Source organism: Pantherophis guttatus, chromosome 1 (assembly GCF_059756535.1).
Source record: "Pantherophis guttatus breed Tessera chromosome 1, ASM5975653v1, whole genome shotgun sequence".
Taxonomy (NCBI): domain Eukaryota; kingdom Metazoa; phylum Chordata; class Lepidosauria; order Squamata; family Colubridae; genus Pantherophis; species Pantherophis guttatus.
This window is the reverse complement of record NC_142063.1, coordinates 23,082,767-23,100,117: the sequence shown is the minus strand read 5'-3', so window position 1 is coordinate 23,100,117 and position 17,351 is coordinate 23,082,767. Positions and strand designations below refer to the sequence as shown.

The following is a 17,351-nucleotide window of genomic DNA, read 5'->3' as shown; positions in this document are numbered from 1 at the left end:
AGACTTGTGGACTTCAACTCCCAGAGTTCCTCAGCCAGCAAAGCTGGCTGAGGAACTCTGGGAGTTGTAGTCCACAAGTCTTAAAGTTGCCAAGGTTGGAGACCCCTGCTTTAGCAGCTCCTCTGCCCTAAAAACTATTTAGAGTTTTGTAACTAAAAACTATTTAGAGCTTTGTAATCCCAAATGATGTGTATATGTAAAACAGCATGTGGGATGTAGCCTAGGCTGCTAGTGAGAAGTGCTTTTTTTGCAACTGTAATTGCTATTGTATTAACTGTTCCTCCAGATTTAGGAGGCCAATGGCCACCAGGAACTCCTGAGAGAAGTTATCTATCCTTACTTCTTGAATTCCTTTAATTACTTCTTCAGTCTCTGGGTGTGAGTCCCCTCCCCTCACTCAAGCCCCCAAAGGCAGCAGTTTGTTAACAAAAAAATGAAATGAAAAATCACCTCATCTACAAATCAAGGAAAGGTGAAGAATATTATTGCAGCAGTGGCCAAAAGGAGATTTATGTTCATCCAAGAAATTACTTGGATGAGCAATGAAATGTCTCACTTTAATAAACTTTGGTCCAGTTGTGCCATGATTTAACCTTTTTTAGATGTTCATCAAATATGCATTTCTAGACTTGGCAGCACAGTACATTAATCAGGATATTAATTGCCTATGCAAAATTAGACAGAGATCTTACTCTTGAACTGTTTTCGATAACAGAATGGGCCAACTTGCCACAGCCGAATTTAACCATTCAATTTAATTATTTAAATAATTTAAAAATTATTTTGATTTTTGTCATTCACACTTTATTTTGTCCCTCCTTTTGCATCCTTTCTTTAATGATGATAATAAAGAAATGATAATAAAGAAATGCACCATTTCTTTGATATTAGTATAACTCCTGTCCCAAGGTGTGTCGGCTGTGGCGAGTTGGCTGCAGCAAGTTGACTGTGTTGAGTTGGCTATGGCCAATTGGCCACAGTGAGTTCTCCTAGACCATTTTGAGAAGCTTTTTTCTGAATTTGTGTGACATGTTACATGTCATTTGTATTAGGACCTTGAAATTATAACTACAACTATTACTTTATTTCCAGATCTATACACTAAGTAAATATACATGATGCACACACAAACTATACATTATTTATGTACAATATATAATTATATTCCATTAACAGGCAGGCAATAATAAGAGCTATGGGAAATCTGCCAGTCTGTATGTGTGTTTATATATAAATACGTCCAATGCCCAATGCCAAGTATCATGGAGTAATGATAGACGAGCTAAGAGACAATAAATGTATACAAAGCAAACCAGTGGGGAAATCTGAATCGGTTTGCTACCGGTTTGCTGGTTGCGCCGTGCGCCAAAAGGAGGCTTGGGAAGGTAAGTAGAACAGTGCCGGGGGGGGGGGGGGATTAGTTTTGGCGCGTGATCTTGGGAACCTTTAAAAAAACTTTTATAAAGCATTTTTTACTACCGGTTCAGGTGAATAGGTAGTAAAAAAATGCTTTAAAAAAGTAAAAAAAAAAAAGGCTCGGACGATCACAGTTGTGCGGTGCGATCGTCTGAGCCTTTTTTAAAAAACTTTTTTAAAGCATTATTTTACTACCTATTCACCTGAACCGGTAGTAAAAAATGCTTAAAAAGTTTTTTTAAAAAAAGTTGCAATGATTGCGGGTCACTCAGCTGATCATTGGAACTTTTTTTTTTTACATTTTTTTACTGCCAGTTCGGCGAACCAGTAGCATTTTTTACTACTAGTTCGGGCGAACTGGCCTGAACCGGCAGCATTTCACCCCCAAAGCAAACTATATACAACATAATGTATGTTTTTTTAAAAAAATCTACAAGCACAGACCTTATTCGCTTCTTAGTAAAAGAAAAGGGGCTCCAAGCCACTGTGGTTAGATTCAGGGCACCTCTTCAATACCTAGAATGGTTTGCCTGAGCACCAGACGATCTGCATTTGGGTCCAGAGATATGCTCAGGTTGCATAAATATGGTTGAACATGACCAAGATTTATTTTTAAGAGCTTTCCTGAACAAATCTCCATAGTAAGATTTGTGGCAAACATGACTTACAGCATTACCTTTAAAATTCTATATACATTTTGATTATTTAAATGAGTTGCCAACACTATTAATGAATTAAAGGAAGAGGCTTAAATCTTGCTATAACTGTGCCCCAAATTCATTTGTTCCAAGGCTGTCATTCAGGATTGCCAATCACTTTGCAAAAGCAGGGTATCAAACCTTTCTGGGACATTTATTTATTGAGCTCTCCAATCCATATAGTTCAGTCCTGGATCTTCCCAGATTAAAAGAACGGGTAGCAGAATAACAAGGAGAGGCTTAATCCTGCCACTAATGTCAAGGGTGGGAAAACCAGGAGATGAAGAATGGTAGTAAAGAGAGAATATTCCCAAAAAGGAAATTGCAGCATGAATCCAAGCAGGATACCAAGCTGTGCTAGAAAATAATTTTATTCAGGCACAAAGCATTGAAAAATGGAGAGCTGGAAGAGACTTTGTGTCTGCAATGCTATTGAGAGGTGTCTTCAGGAGGACTTTTTTTGGGTGTGTGGGTGGGAAGGACAGAGAGACTTAATTCTCCATGTATGCAAGAAAGAAGAATGCCCAGTGAGATAAAGGGAGTCAAGGAAATGAAGGCACATGAATGGGTCCTCTCTACACTTCAAATATCATAACAGAAGAGAGAAAATGTGCTTGGATACCACATTTTCATTCAGGCTCAGGGAGAAAATGGAAGTGTTTTCAGAATGTTCCACAGGAATGACCACCACAGGGTCATCTCAATACGGGCTGAGGGAGTGTGCTGTACCTGTCAGTTTTGAGAAGATGCCATCCTAACCAAAACTATGAAGACAGTTCTCTTACAAGTAGAGAACCAGGAAACATCACCTTCCCACCCCATAACCCAGAAGGTATGGCACGAGAAATCAAGAATGGAAGACCAAGCAAGCCAGAGCATAGTTTACAGTGGAAAAACCCAGTGTTGTGAAAGTGGCCTATCCCCAAGATAAATAATGGAATTCTTTTTATAAAGTCAGGAATATTTTCTGAATAAGGCTATGAGGAGATGAATAAGATGATCAACAGAGAACTAATTACTTTATAAAAACAAGGTAGGGGGGATTATATACAGTAGCCATAAATCAAACGTTCAGCATAATCCCAATATTTCAATTCCTTTGCACCTTCTCTCCCTTTGTATGGAATCTCAAAGCCCAAATACATATGCAAATGCATATGTAACCCTGAAAATTAGCTGAAGTCAGCTCACAGAATAAAGCTCCAACTGGCTCTTCCCTAAATCATGGGGGACCAACAGCTAAAACGGAAAGGGTGAAGTTAAAAGAAAGTGTCCCATTTGCGAAGCTAGCAGTCATTTGAACACCACAATCAGTTGAACACCAATTGTTGCATTGGCATCTCTTCCTATTAACTGAACCCATGACCTCCCCTCCACATCTCTCCCATCAACATTTCAGAAAGACACACAGGAGGGCAGCCGCAGTTCCGAAGATACCAAATTATTATTATTTTTTCATCTGTTTTCCAGGCAGCATACACATAACGGCCCTGCCCTTTAGCCGCAACAGTTTCCCCTGGTTTCAGTATGATTTGGTGTTGGTTAAAAGATGCTCTCGTCTGTACAACAAAGCGTTTATGGTTAGAAGCGAAACTTCTTGTTCAACAGAGCGCACTTTTGGTTGTAGTGAGATCCGGGCTCAGAAGGTAACGGACTCTCCGCAACTGGTTTAATCAAAGGAGTCACTTAATTCTGGCCTTCTCTCCTTACTAGAATCTCAGGAGAGAACTCAGCTGGGGCCTTTTTTTCTCTCTGACAAATTGGCTTTCTATAAATGGGGTGGGCTTTTTCACGGAGAAGCATCCTATCGTCTGAGCTTGCAACCTATGGTTTGGTGAACGTCTACCCTCTAAATTTATAAATATCTAGGGAGAGGGTGTTATTTTCTTAAGACAAAGCACAAAATGCACAAGAAAGGAACTCTGATGACGAGTTGTATTTCAGGCCACTGACCAACAGAAGAAAATTAAAAGAGACTTAACTACAGAAGAAAAACAATCAATCTCTTTATGAAGATCACACTTCTCCTTGAAACCAGAGGTGAGTGGCAGCTTCAGTGACTGCGCTGCCACTCCGCAAAAAATGAAGTTTCGAGTGGCAGCTCCGTTAATGCTACTGTTTTTCTGCAGCGCAGCAAAATCTGGCAGTCAGTGGGATGGGGCTGCTGCAAGTTCTCTTACAAGCAACATTTTCAGCCTAGAAAGTCTAACTTAATTTAAAAAAACAAAACAAAACAAAACGAAAAGACTGCCGTGAAGCCAAGCCCATCAAATGCAGTTTGCTCCTCAACAGTCAGCCCCACAGGTAGCTGGAAGTCATGAAATAAAAACGGAGGGGAAAAAAAAAGGAAAATGGCCCAAGGACATCAGGGATCTAGAACAGGTACCAGGAAATAGGTCTGCTTCATGGCCACCCTTGCTTTTAAGAAGTCGGCATGTCGGCCTTACTGAGTGCAATGGCCAACTCCAGGTCTTCCTGCTCTTGTCTTCGCAATCGCGCCAGCCTTTCCTGCTCTGCCTTCTCACTCTCCCGTTTGGCCCACGCCAACTGCTGCTCCTCATTGCCAAGCTAAAAAAAGTAACAAAAACGAGACTCGGTTAACAAGATAAGAGAGAAGAAAAAGCCCAGGATGGTAGCAACAGCAGCAGCAGCAGCAGCAACAGCAGCATTTGGGGACAGATTCACCTCCCACAACCCTCCATACCTGACTTGTATCAGTAGGAACTAGGGATGGGAAGAGGCCAAGAGTGGTCAGGGAACCTTTCTCTTGGCTAGTTCTACTCAAATTTCTCCACCCATCATTTCTTCAAGGTATCGATTAACAATCCCCCCACGTTCCCAGGGCCTGCTTTCAGTTTAATCTTGCCTCTACCGCTGTTTCTTCCGATCACCAAAACAAATGCTTGATATGGATGATCTAAGTGATCGAATACTCTCTTTCTGGCCCGTTTTTGTATCATTGGTCCAATTCACCCTCTAACCGATCAAACCAAAATGCTCTCTAGCCTGGGCTTTTAAAATCTTTTTGACTGATCCTTCTTGCCTGTCAATTTTTCATTTTTCTTTATGGCCCCAAATTCTTCTACATATCTTGCTTGATACTAGAATTCCATATCACCTCTGAAGCTTACTGTTTTTTTAATGTCGAAATTATGTTAAGATCCTGCACTATAATTACCTAAAATAACTATTTTGCATTAAGTAACTTTGAATTATAGTAGACTTAACAAACAATTTATAAAATTGCAAAACCCAACGTTTGTATCTTGTAACAAAGAACCCCAAGAAGCGCCCATGTACCTAGGATCAGGCCAAAGATTGCTCTTAGCATTTGGGGCAGGATGGCTCATGGCTTGGATGGCAATGTTGTGCATGTGTTTGGTGTTTTAGCTGTAAGAGCCAGTTTGGTGTATGGTTAAGGTGCTGACCTAGAAACAGAAGACTGTGAGTTCTAGTCCCACTTTAGCCATGAAAGCCAGCGAGGTGACTTTGGACCAATTATTAGGAGATTGTGAGTTCTAGTCTCACCTTTGGCATGACTAGCAAGCTGGCTAGGTGATTTGAGGCCAGTCTCTCTCTCAGCCCATCTCACAGGGTTGTTGTTATGGGGAAAATAGGAGGAAGGAAGGAGTTACTTATAAAGTAATAAAAGGTAGGGTAAAAATCTAATACATACATAATAAATAAATGTGGCTTGTGTTACAGTTACAGATTATAGATGATTCCTATTGCTATTGCAAAATGTTAGTGGACTCTCAGCAATCATAACCAGAGAGGCTAAGACCCTTAAAGACCCTTCAGGTTTTCATCACTGCTGTATAAGAAGGGTCCCAAAGGGTCTCTTTCAGGTTCAAAGTCATACCTGATATGGGCTACAACCATGAACATTGTCGCTATCTTCATTTTCCATTATAGGCTGGTATTAATGGAAGAAGAAAGGGAAAACGCACGCAACGCAATTAGAAAAAGGACACCTGACATAAAAGCTGAGATTTAAAAGGCTCCTCTAGGCTTGGGTTTAAGTCTGCTCTCTGAAGAGATGCTCTATTTGCCATGGAGAAGCCCTCAAAGTCAAGTCCTGATGCTTTTCATTAAAAAAAAAGAAAAAAAAAGAATTGGAGAGCATGGGATGAGAAATATTTTGCAGCCTGAGATCAAAATTCTGCCGGAAAGGCAGAACAGGGGATGGATGGATGAACAATCTGGTATAAAAGCGGCAGCATCTGTGAGACAACCAGTGTAATGCAGGGATTAATTGTTTGATGAGACAAGGCCTGATGAGTTTATATCCACCACTGCCCCCAGAAACTCAGTCGAACCAATAATTTTCTCTCAGCTCAACCTATCTCACAAGGTTGCTGTTGTGGGGAAAAAAATGGAAGAGGGAATGCTATATATGCCCCCTTTGTCTTCTGGAGGAAAGGCAGACCACTGTATAAATCTAACAAATAAATACAAATAAATGAATGTTGCAATCCTGTGCTAACACACATTGAATCTGTGGCCACCACTAATTACAAGGTGAGTGCTCTCTGAGTTTGGTTGTTTTCTTGCAACCAACCAGCCAAGCCTAGAAAGCACCAAGGACTCCTCATTTCAACCTTGAGTTACAAATATTCTCCTTTATTGGTATTTACAAGGTCTCAGGTCAAATATGACAGAACTAAAATCACGTGTACTGCATCCATCCCATGCATAAAAACAACTGAAGCTCTAAGAAGAAATGTCTCAAAACCTATCAATTTCCCATCTTCTCTAGAGCAACCAGTTTAGTGAAGAAAGAGGAAAGAGGAACTGCTCCTCCAATGCCTCTTTATTTCTTGAATTAGATATCAGGCACTGATTAGATATCAGCTGCTGAACAGTAAGATGACAGGATAAGGTTTTTAAAGTGACCCCCTGAAATAAAACTACACTCTCCCAAGTATTGAGGATGAAACTATTTTTAATTGTCCAGTTGGAGAAAGCAGGGAAATAGGAAGTAAGTAGGATCCAATCTGGGTCAGTTATCAGGACCAGAGGTTTTGTCTTCCAAGCTTTTGGACTCGTGCTGGAGCCCATCTTCTCTTCAACCAGAGAGAAGTTCCCTGCAAATGAGCTCCAGCAGGAGTCCGAAAGCTCAGGAGAGAAAATCTCTAGTCCTGGTGACCAATCCTGGTCCAGGTGACCAAATCAGGGACACATATATTTGCCTTCATTGGTGTAGAAAATAAGGTCCAAGAAAGCCAAAGGCATTTGTTGAAGATGTTTGGTGAAGACACCAGAATTAGATATTTCTATACTTATTTGTTGGTTTTCAAAGCAAGATGGGGGAGTTATAGGTAATGATGGTAGTGTAATGGAAATCTAGTGAAACAGGATCACTTCTAGATATAGCTTCTAAAGGACAGGATAGGGAAAGCAGTAATGGTAACTGTGGGACATTGTAAAGTACGTCAAGAGAACATAATGTCAAACCGTAGAAGGAAGAGACTCCCTCAAAGAATCACAGCAACTAACCATACTTGGCATCCACATTCATTTAGTAGTACTAAAGAAGATCCTGAAGGAGAAATTTAAATCAAGAAGGAATCTAAAGGAGAAATCATTCCAGCAATTTAATATGATAACTGAAATCAATGATTCTCAGACTGAATTACTGCAGCAACCTGACATGACTTTCTAAATTCATGTCTTGTCAAAATAAAGAGGTACACATTCTACAATTCTAAAAGATTAAACACAAAGTCATGAAACTTGAATCATTGGGATGCTAATTTGCATTTAATTCTAAACGGTAGGCAAGATCTAGTGCTGGATATATTCTTGAAACAAATGGAAAGAAGCAAATATAAGTTTAGAGCCATGAGGGCGCAGTGGTTAGAATGCAGTACTGCAGGCTAACTCTGCATTCCCACTGCCAGGAGTTCGATCCTCGCCTGGCTCAAGGTTGACTCAGCCTTCCATTCTTCCAAGGTTAGTAAAATGAGGACCCAGACTGTCGGGGGCAGTATGTTGAAGATAGATAGATAGATAGATAGATAGATAGATAGATAGATAGATAGATAGATAGATAGATTTATTTTAAAAGAATGGTTTGGTAAGAATGTGTTTGAAAAGGAAATTCAACAGGCCAAGTCTATCCAAAATAGATGGAACTCTGAATATCATCTAGTCCATGGATGTCCAAATTTGGCAAGGTTTAAGACTTCAACTCTTCATGTCTGGCTGAGGAATTCTCAGAGCTGAAGTCCACAGGTCTTAAAGTTACCAAGGTTGGACATCCCTGATCTAGTCCAATTTCTGCCCAGGATTCCATTACTAAGCAGTCTACTGTTTCTACTTGCTATTAGTCTTGAATAAGGCCACCAGAATGGGACGAGACAACTGGATTAAAATTTGAATTGTATAGAAAAATAATCAGAATACTCATTTACTTGGAATGAGTTTAAAATCTCTAGGATCAGATGAACTGCATCTGAACAAACTGAGGGTCTGCCCAAATCTTTATTTTAGAAATCCTGTTGGTTAATTGTTCTGAGTAATTTATTAGGTGAAGGCTAGATGGCACGACTGGTTAAATGGATACACTGCTGGCTCAATAAGAATTCACAAAGGGTGATTCTCCTCCTTAAATTAGAGGGGAGAATCAGGCAAGGTGTCACAAGGTACAGCCCTAGCACCCCCCCCCCCAACAATTTAATCATTTGGATGAAGTGTAGGGTATCCTTATTCAAATTTGCAGGTGGATGAACTACATGCTGTATACAAGGAGAAATAAAACTCAAAACTATCTTGGTGGGTTAGAAAAACTGAAACAGAATGCAATTCATCAGACAGAAATGCAGAATCATGTACGGTAGTTAGGTAACGAAATTCTTATGCAGAGGCACAGAATGGGGAGTACTACTTTGGCAAAATTATCTGTGGGAAAAGGTATTGGAATAATAACTATTCTACTTTATTCCTTATAGACCAGACCTCCTCCTTGAATATTTCTAATTCTGAGCATCACATTTGAAAATAAAAATATTCAGATCACTGGATCAAATTCAGAGCAAGGGAGTAAGGACAATGTGTGGGGACTGGAAATTAAGTCCTATTAAAGATTTAGAATCTGAATGTGTTTAGCCCTGGGAAGCAAATACTAAGAGAAGTTATAACAATTACTCTAACTGTACCTGAAAGAAAGCCATAACTTGTTTTCTAATATTACAGAGAGCAGAACCTGGAATAATAGCAGAGAGCTCTGACAAAACGTGATCCACTGGAGAAGGAAATGGCAACCCATTCCAGTATCTTTGCCATGAAACCCCCATGGACCCCCAAAAGGAAAAAAGATATGACGCCGGAAGATGAGGCCCTCAGGTCGGAAGGTGTCAATAGGCTACTGGGGAAGAGCAGAGGGCTAGTACTAGTAGTGCCAGAAAGAGTGAAGCGATTGGGCCAAAGCTGAAAGGACGCTCAGCTGTGGATGCATCTGGTGGTGAAAGGAAAGCTGTAAAGATCTACAGAGAGCAAGATGGCTGGATGGAGTCACTGAAGCAGTAGGCGTGAGCTTAAATGGACTCCAGAGGATGTTAGAGGACAGGAAGGCCTGGAGGAACGTTGTCCATGGGGTCGAGATGGGTCAGACACGACTTCGCAACTAACAACAAGGAAGGAATTTCTAGGCTGTGAGGTCTGCTCCTCCTAGTGGTTCTGCTGGATACTGCCCACCCACCAGGGCGGTACTGAATTGAACACAGACCAAAATTGCCCATCCTGGGTGGACAGCTGACAAGTGGTTGGTCGGGGTTTTTTTGTTGCAATCCATGGATGTACAGTCAAATATGTTAAAATGCAGACATGGCCCAGATGCTGCTTTTGATCCTGCACAATGGCATTTGTCAATCCGAAAAATGAACCCTGAACCTGTGGGAATAACTCTAGGAAGATGATAGGAAGGAGTTTCTAGCTAAATGTTTAGAATAAAACACCACAAAACTAAACTTCCTAACAGTACACTGAATTTAACAGTGGAACCAGTTACTCAGTTACTCAGAAGAGGAGATTTCCTTCTTTGGAAGTATTTCAACAGAGGCTGGACAGCTGTCATGCAGCTTTAATTTCCATATCTGCACCATTCAGGATCTGTAGGAGCCGTGATGGCACAGTGTTTAGAATGCAGTATTGCAGGCTAACGCTGCCCACAGCCAGGAGTTTGGCCTTCCATTCCAAAATGAGGACCAGATTGTTGGCGGCAATGTGCTGAATCTGTAAACTGCTTAGGGAGGACAGTAAAGCAATATGAAGCGGTATATAAATCTAAGTGCTATTGCTATTGCTACACTGCCTCTTCCAATGCTATAATTCTATGGTATTACTAAAACATTTAAAGTGGTTAAATAGATAAAAAAGGAATACTGAGAGGTTACAAAAAAAGCCTTCAAACAAAAGAAAATGGGCATTTTACCTGTCACATAAAGGGATCTGTGGCCACCACAGAAAGCTCAATGAAAATGTCAACCTGATATGCTACATTTTTATATGGTTCAACACCACACAGAATTCTCTGCGTAGTTCTGCTTACTGTACCATCAAGGGAATATGGTAGATTTGGAAAAATGCTCTTCAAAATTTCAAGGAGCTGGGGAAGGAATGAAGTTGCCTTCACTTTTTCTCAGAATTAAAATCTGGGCTCTTTCAATAAAGCTGAATAACAGGAGGTTGAGAATAGCTATTTGATCCTACAGTGCAAATTACCGAACTCATCAGAAAATACAGTAGTGTAGAAGGAATGGCAGAATCTGGACTGGAGTGAAAAGAGAAGTCAGTTTAGAATCCCTACATAGCCATGAGCGAACTAAGTCCAACCCCCTTTAAAGTGCCATTGACCCTTATCTAATTCTAACCAGGTGCTGACTGTTATGAGATGGATTTCTGTACATAGGCCATTAGCAATAAATTAACTTAACTGAACTTTCACATGCAGACCTGGTCTTTCAGGCCCCATAATGGTAGCCACCAGGATGAAAAGATTTAAAGATGATTTGTAGAGCCTATGAATCCTGGTAATGAATCCCGTATCAAATAGTGCCTCACCTCAATTGTCCTCAGGACCTGCTTGTGCACTTCTCACTACAATTGCTGGATTAAAGGCCCATAATCTGATTGAACAAGATTTTTCTTATATTTAATATACTGTATGGTAGTCACATTCTTCAAAAATATGTCTGATTCCCCATGTAAATCTATCTAAGCCCAATGCCTAACTCATCTCTTCTATAAATCCATTATGCATTTCATAATGAAGGATTCACTGCTTGTCTGCCTGAAATCAGTTGCCAATTTTCTACCCATAATTTAGTTTTTCCTTGTAGGGAAATGGCCTGACCTCCTGATCAAAGGGGGTATCCTATTACTTGACTACACCAGGAAAAAAAAAACATGTTTTCTATCTGTTATGCAGCTGTGAAAAAATTTCCTCTATTTCCTCTCTCTCTAGCAAGGATCAGTTCGGTGCTTGACACCTGAAAAGAGAGGCATGTTGACAGCTCCAAAGGGTGTGGGAGAATCAGGAATGTAATGAAGCCTATCCCATCTAAAATTGCAAGCAATGCAAGCAATGGAAAGGTCAACAAGTCCCAGAGGGCTTTCCCCAGCTTGGAGAAGTGGAAATCGTGCCAGTTGCTGGAGTCACAGCCTTTGCAAGGATTCATTTTGCATTCTGCCGGCCATGGATAACACAAGGCGCGACAGAAGCTAGCCTAACCCTCTTCCAGCAGGGTCACCCTTCTGAAGCTGTGGTTGATGGACCTTAGGAGGAAGAGGTGAGGACTCAAACCAAACATCAAGCCAGCGGGAATGCAAAGCTCAGCCCACAAAGACAACATCCTCTATGCTTTCTCGGTGCTTGTATTTCAAAGTAATAGTAGAAGAAAAATCAGAAGCATCCTCCTTGCTGCTACAGATGCATGCATGCTATGCTATGCCCCAAACCGCACATACAAGCTGTAAGTGAAATTCAGTGTTACGATGCAAGTGGGGATTAATTGTAAAAAAATAAAATAATTTTAAAAAAAATCTCCACATTGCTGGCCAAGATGGTAGTAGGGATAATCAGATTTTTAGCATAAGAGGTTTAAATCCACAGACACAACACCCCATTGCCCCATTCATGTACACACACCCAGCTGGACGCAGGAACTATATAAAGCTTTAGGTTAAATGGAGTTTAACATATTCCAGACCCTTGTGTACCCTTTCCTTGTTCTCTGCAGTGGACAGGCTGCAGGCATGCAAGCACATGCAGTGCCGAGAAAGAACCGGCTGCTTCCACTGAAGGAATTACACAAGCTCTTTCTGAGAAGTGAGGAGGGCTTTGGGGGAAGGGGATGATTCTGGCTCATTCCCCCGCCCCCCTCCATTCAAGGATCCAAGGCTTGTATGAGCTATCATAATGAAGATGGCAAACCAAATGGCAGATTCAACACCACAGACTCTTAGAAAGATTGCATAACCAGAAAGAAAACAGGATTTGTGTTTTTTTTTTAAAAAAAGAAGGGAGGGGGAGGAAAAGCAATTTTCACAGGTGGATTGTACTATAGCTCAATTTCTGCTGAGAAACTGAATGCCCAACAAGAGGTGGAAAGAGTCTTTGAAAAGACAAAATAAAACCAAGATTGTGTTATTTAGGTTTTCCTGTTTATCAGTTGAACTTCAATCATACCAGCATTCATCTAAAATCTAGTACTAGAAACCAGACCTTTAAGTAACCAGATGTTAAACAGACACCCCTTGCTTCTCCATAATGTTCTGCTGCACCATGGAAGTATCCTTAGTTGCTTAGGCTAAACAAGCCTGGACATATCCCTGTGTAACCTTTTCTGGGAGGTGATCAGGAAGGAAAACGCTGTGGCATGCTCCTTGTTCATCCACTTTATGGATCATGCACCTTTCCATGGGTACAATACTCCCCAAATATTCTAAATTTGCTTCCTTCCAACACAGGGCAATTATTTATCATATATTTATGAAGGGAGGAAGCATTCCCTTACTGCTTCTGAGAGCTTTCTAAAGATTGGATTGCCCTTAGTTCCAAGTAGTCTCTATTTCTCCAGGGTAAAAAAAAATATCTAATTTGGGAGCTTTAATATATGGACTACAACTCACAGAATTCTGGAAGTCGAAGTTCACATATCTTAATGTTGCCAACTTTGTGACACTAGTATAGAGCTCGGATTGTGTAACTACAACCACCATCCTGATTTTTAATCTCATCTGGATGCCCCTGCCACCACAGGGGCAACAGCATATATACTCCGCAGCCTGAAAAACATATATGACCACTTGGTACATCTGATGGTCCTAATAATGCAGTAAAGTTACTTCTCTGTATCTATCCTCAGTGCCTAACGGCTGAGTTCAATATGTTGATTGTAAGTTCCCACTTCCATGTTTTGACATATTTTGTACATTTAATTCTACAACAATGGTATTTATTCTTCTTCTATTATTCTCATTCCTAAACATTACACTGTTGAGACAGATCACTTTACCTCAAGTGTCCTTCTCTGAACAAGGAAGTCAATCAGAAGTCTGGTCTTCTCTATTCCCCTTAAAATAGTTGCCCACAAATTGACATTTTCTAAATAAGTAGCAATTATAACATTCTTCATTGGCTATGGTACTTGGGCATCCTGGGAGTTGCAGTTTAATCACGTTTGGCGCACGCAAGCAGGGGAAAGCTGTTTAAAAACTACCTACGTTCCCACATGGCCTTGTTTGCTATTTATTTCAGGTTTTATAATGTACACGTCTACTAAATGTGTTAAAATAAAGGTCTGGTGTGTCCTTGCAAATTATTGACTGAAACAAAATTCGGGCACCGCTATTAGCCCTCATTTTAATTGGTGGAATAAAGACAGAAAGTGTTTGGTTGTAAATGCTGAAAACATTACAATAATAAGCAGCATTTTTTTCCTGGATTCCAGAAGTTCCTGAAGGAAGCTTCAGGATGTCATCCCCTCTCAAGGCCTCTAAAGAACTCTGGAAATATTTGGAAGAAAAAGCAGTATTCCACCAAACAAGCAAGCAAACAAACCTCTCTAATTAGCAGCATCAAACTCAGACTCTCTTTATTGATATGTCAAGGTGTTGGAATACAGAAATAAATGCAGAACTACATCAGGTGTGTGTGTGTGTGAGAGAGAGAGAGACAGCATGAAAGATTAAGAGACAAAAAGCTGTGGAAAGGAAAAGGAGAAGAGGGGGCAGTTGAAACAGAAACGGGAGCCCAGAGGCAACTGCTGTTAGCAGCTTAGAAAAAGCAGCTGTTGATGCAGAGAGAAGGAACTTAACTTACAGAGCTGAAGTCAGCAAACCCCAGGGAAGAGTCTTTAGAAGGTTTACTTGAAGAGGAAGGAGCAAACAGGACTCTTCCACTAAATAGGTCCCCAAACCCCTTTTTACTCTGAAACGGGTCACTGCTGTCAGCCCCGAATGGCTGAAATGGATCAGGGGGCTTGGCAAAATTGGAAGACCCGACTTGGCTTACAGGAGGACTTTTACCTGGAAAAGGTTGAGAGAGAGAGAAAAAAAAGGAGAAGGAAGGAAAGAACAAAAAGGAAGAAAGGGAAAGGTTACTTACCATAGGAAAAAAAATATCTAACTCTTACCCAGGAAGGTAAAACGTCCACCACTGGCACCACAAGTGAGTTCATGAGTGGCTACAATTGAGAGGGGGGGTGGAGGGGGCTTTTGCATAGCCAGACCGGGCCCAGATTTAAACGGGGCCTTGCTTTTAATAACTCTCTCCCCTCCCCAATATGTCTGCGTTACTCAAAACCAAAGTCATCCTACAGAAAGCCCCAAGAGTGTCTAAAAGTTTCAGCCCAACTGATAGACCTTATTTTATTTTATTTTTTTGGCTGGGACAAATCTTATACCATCTGGTATCTTTCAGGGGCTGCTTAGGAATCCTGGGAGCGGCGAGGGGGACACAAGACTGAGGAAGGCTAGGCCTTACAAAAAAAAACAAAAAACAAAAAACCCAGATGCAGTTCAAAGAAAGCTAGAATAATTTTCTTACGATGATCGATACCACAAGTGGGCTGCTGTCAAGGGTTGGAAAAAAAACACACACACATTGCTGCTGATATTTTAAGTACTCTGTTGTTATCACTGCCTAATGTATTTTCTCTTTCCCCTTCCACCAAGTAAAACAGGTCCTCGGCTGAAAACCACAAGATTTTCAGCAGTTGCCTAAGTGGTGAACACAAACCGCACAGAGGGCTCACTTCAACAAAATGATGATAAACAGCAGTTTTCAATGCAGGGGGAAAAAAATTCAAACAAGCACCAGCAGCTTCCCCCCCCCCTGCAGCTCTGAGGAAAGACCCATGGGGGCAATGAGGAGGGCCTTCTTCCCATCTATTTGGGACTAGAAGAGGAATGCACAGGGCTCTTGGCTGAGCCTGCTAATCTGAGAGTTACTCAGAGCACCTTCCATGACAGTTCAAACCTCCGGCTCAAAGCGGGAGGCACGTGCAGAGTGGCTTTGCGGCAGCTGCCGCAGCAGAGATTCGTTCAACTTCCCTTTTCTATTCCAGCGAAGCTGCCTTCGATTGAGTGAGGCCATTGGGGTAGCCTCCACCCAGCGTTTTCTGCTCTGGCTGGCAGTGGCTCTCTAGGACTCCAGTGTGGCACTGTTCCCATGGCCTGCTTCTTGGGAGGTGAACCTTCTACCCACCGTCTTTCGGTAGGTTGTAAAGTTCATGATCTAAGAAAAGCCACGAAACTTCTAGATGCACATGGTGGCATCGGATATCTGTTTCTCCAAAAGCAGCCATCCCACTACAAACCAGAACACAGCTTCGGAAGCAGCGTGCCAGGAAGCTCTGGTGTTCAGGGAGGGACAGCAATTTGGACCCCGCCTCAAACTCTTGGGCAAGCTAGACAAGTGATTCTGGGTACAACTCCCCCCCAATCTCCCAGAAGTCTTAAAATAAGGAGGATCAGGAGGCAGATCTTGGTTAAAAAGACTCTTCTGTTTTCTCCACCCCATCTCCAACAACAACAACAACAAAAGCTATTTTCTCAACCCTCCCATGTACTTTTGGGAACTTCAGTCAACATTTGGGTTCACCTGAGAAAGCACCGAACAGGTCCAGTCTACACAAGGAATAGTGTGGGAAAACAGTGCTGAACATCTTCTGCACATGGGAAGGAAGGAGGAGTATTACACTATGCTCTGCCCTTTGCTCAAAGCTGACTCGCTAATGGATGTTTTTCAAGGGAAAACTACCTAAACCTGAAAGAGAGCTGCACAAGCCCACCCCCACCTCTGGCCCATCTGGAAATAGTTTGAAGTGATAGATCCCTATTCTACCATTTCTCCATGCTCTGTGTGCAGGCCAAGACCACAATCGGATCTGCATAGGAAGCACCTTGGGAAATAGTATCAAGAGCTGCTAAAAGGCTCTTGGGGAGAAAAAAGTCATTGATGCCACTGCTGAGATGGCCAGAGAGGCATTCACTAATAATTTTCAGTGAGAGAGGGCTCCATCCTGGTCTTTTCACAAACAGGGCTGCTCTCCCTTTGAAAGGGCACAAGGCAGAATTGTGACTGCAGTGCTCCCTCCCCAGAGACACTGATGCTGATGGGCACAAGTTGCCCCCATCCTACCAGATCTCAGGGCAGCCTCCTCCTTTTCAGGTGGGGTTTCCTGCCTATAGTCAGAGGAGGCAAAAAAAAAAAAAAAAGGGCGGGGGAGAGAGAAAGAAGAAAAAAAAACCAGCAATGCCCTCAGCTTGCAAACTTGTCCCAGGCAGTTGATCGAAGTATCTGCAAATGCTGGGGAAGCTGAATGTGCCCACAAGCAGCTCAGCTCCATCAGGAAGTTCTCTATGCAGTCTAGGAATAGGGAACTTTCTGATGGAGCTGAGCTAAACTGAGCTGCTTGTGGGCATATTCAGCTTCCCTAGCATTTGCAGGTACTTTGATGGACTGCCTGGGAGAGGTTTGCAAGCTAAGGGCACTGCTGTTTTTCTTTTTCCTTTCTCCCCCCCCCACTTTTTTCCCCCCACCTGCCTCCTAGACTGCTAAAGACAAGGCAAACATGAGTTTCTCATCTAGCGTGCAATCTCTCATCTCTGCATGTGCAGCCACTCTAACCTGTCCAATTTGTAGTGGGGGGGGGCTAGAATGCTCACCCTGCACATAAAGGACAATCCCAGACACTTTTTGAGAATTCCCCCTGCCATTAAAACAAGGCT

At 41.8% G+C, this 17,351-nt stretch overlaps 1 protein-coding gene across 14 annotated transcripts in view; it reads right to left on the bottom strand.

Annotated features, from left to right (window-relative positions):
* Positions 1–4,031: 4,031 nt before the first annotated feature.
* EPS15L1 (epidermal growth factor receptor pathway substrate 15 like 1) overlaps positions 4,032–17,351 on the bottom strand; it is a 51,495-nt gene continuing 38,175 nt past the window's right edge. For 8 of the 14 annotated variants that reach the window (XM_034437543.3, XM_087894749.1, XM_087894703.1 and 5 more), the window contains 2 exons: positions 14,440–14,645; positions 4,032–4,682 (listed from right to left, as the gene is read on the bottom strand). In XM_034437543.3, coding sequence (XP_034293434.2) covers positions 4,536–4,682; positions 14,440–14,645 — 353 coding nt within the window. In that variant the 3' untranslated portion in view covers positions 4,032–4,535. The remainder of the gene's footprint in view (positions 4,683–14,439; positions 14,646–17,351) is intronic. The other 6 variants (XM_087894726.1, XM_087894741.1, XM_087894734.1 and 3 more) reach the window with 1 other exon arrangement.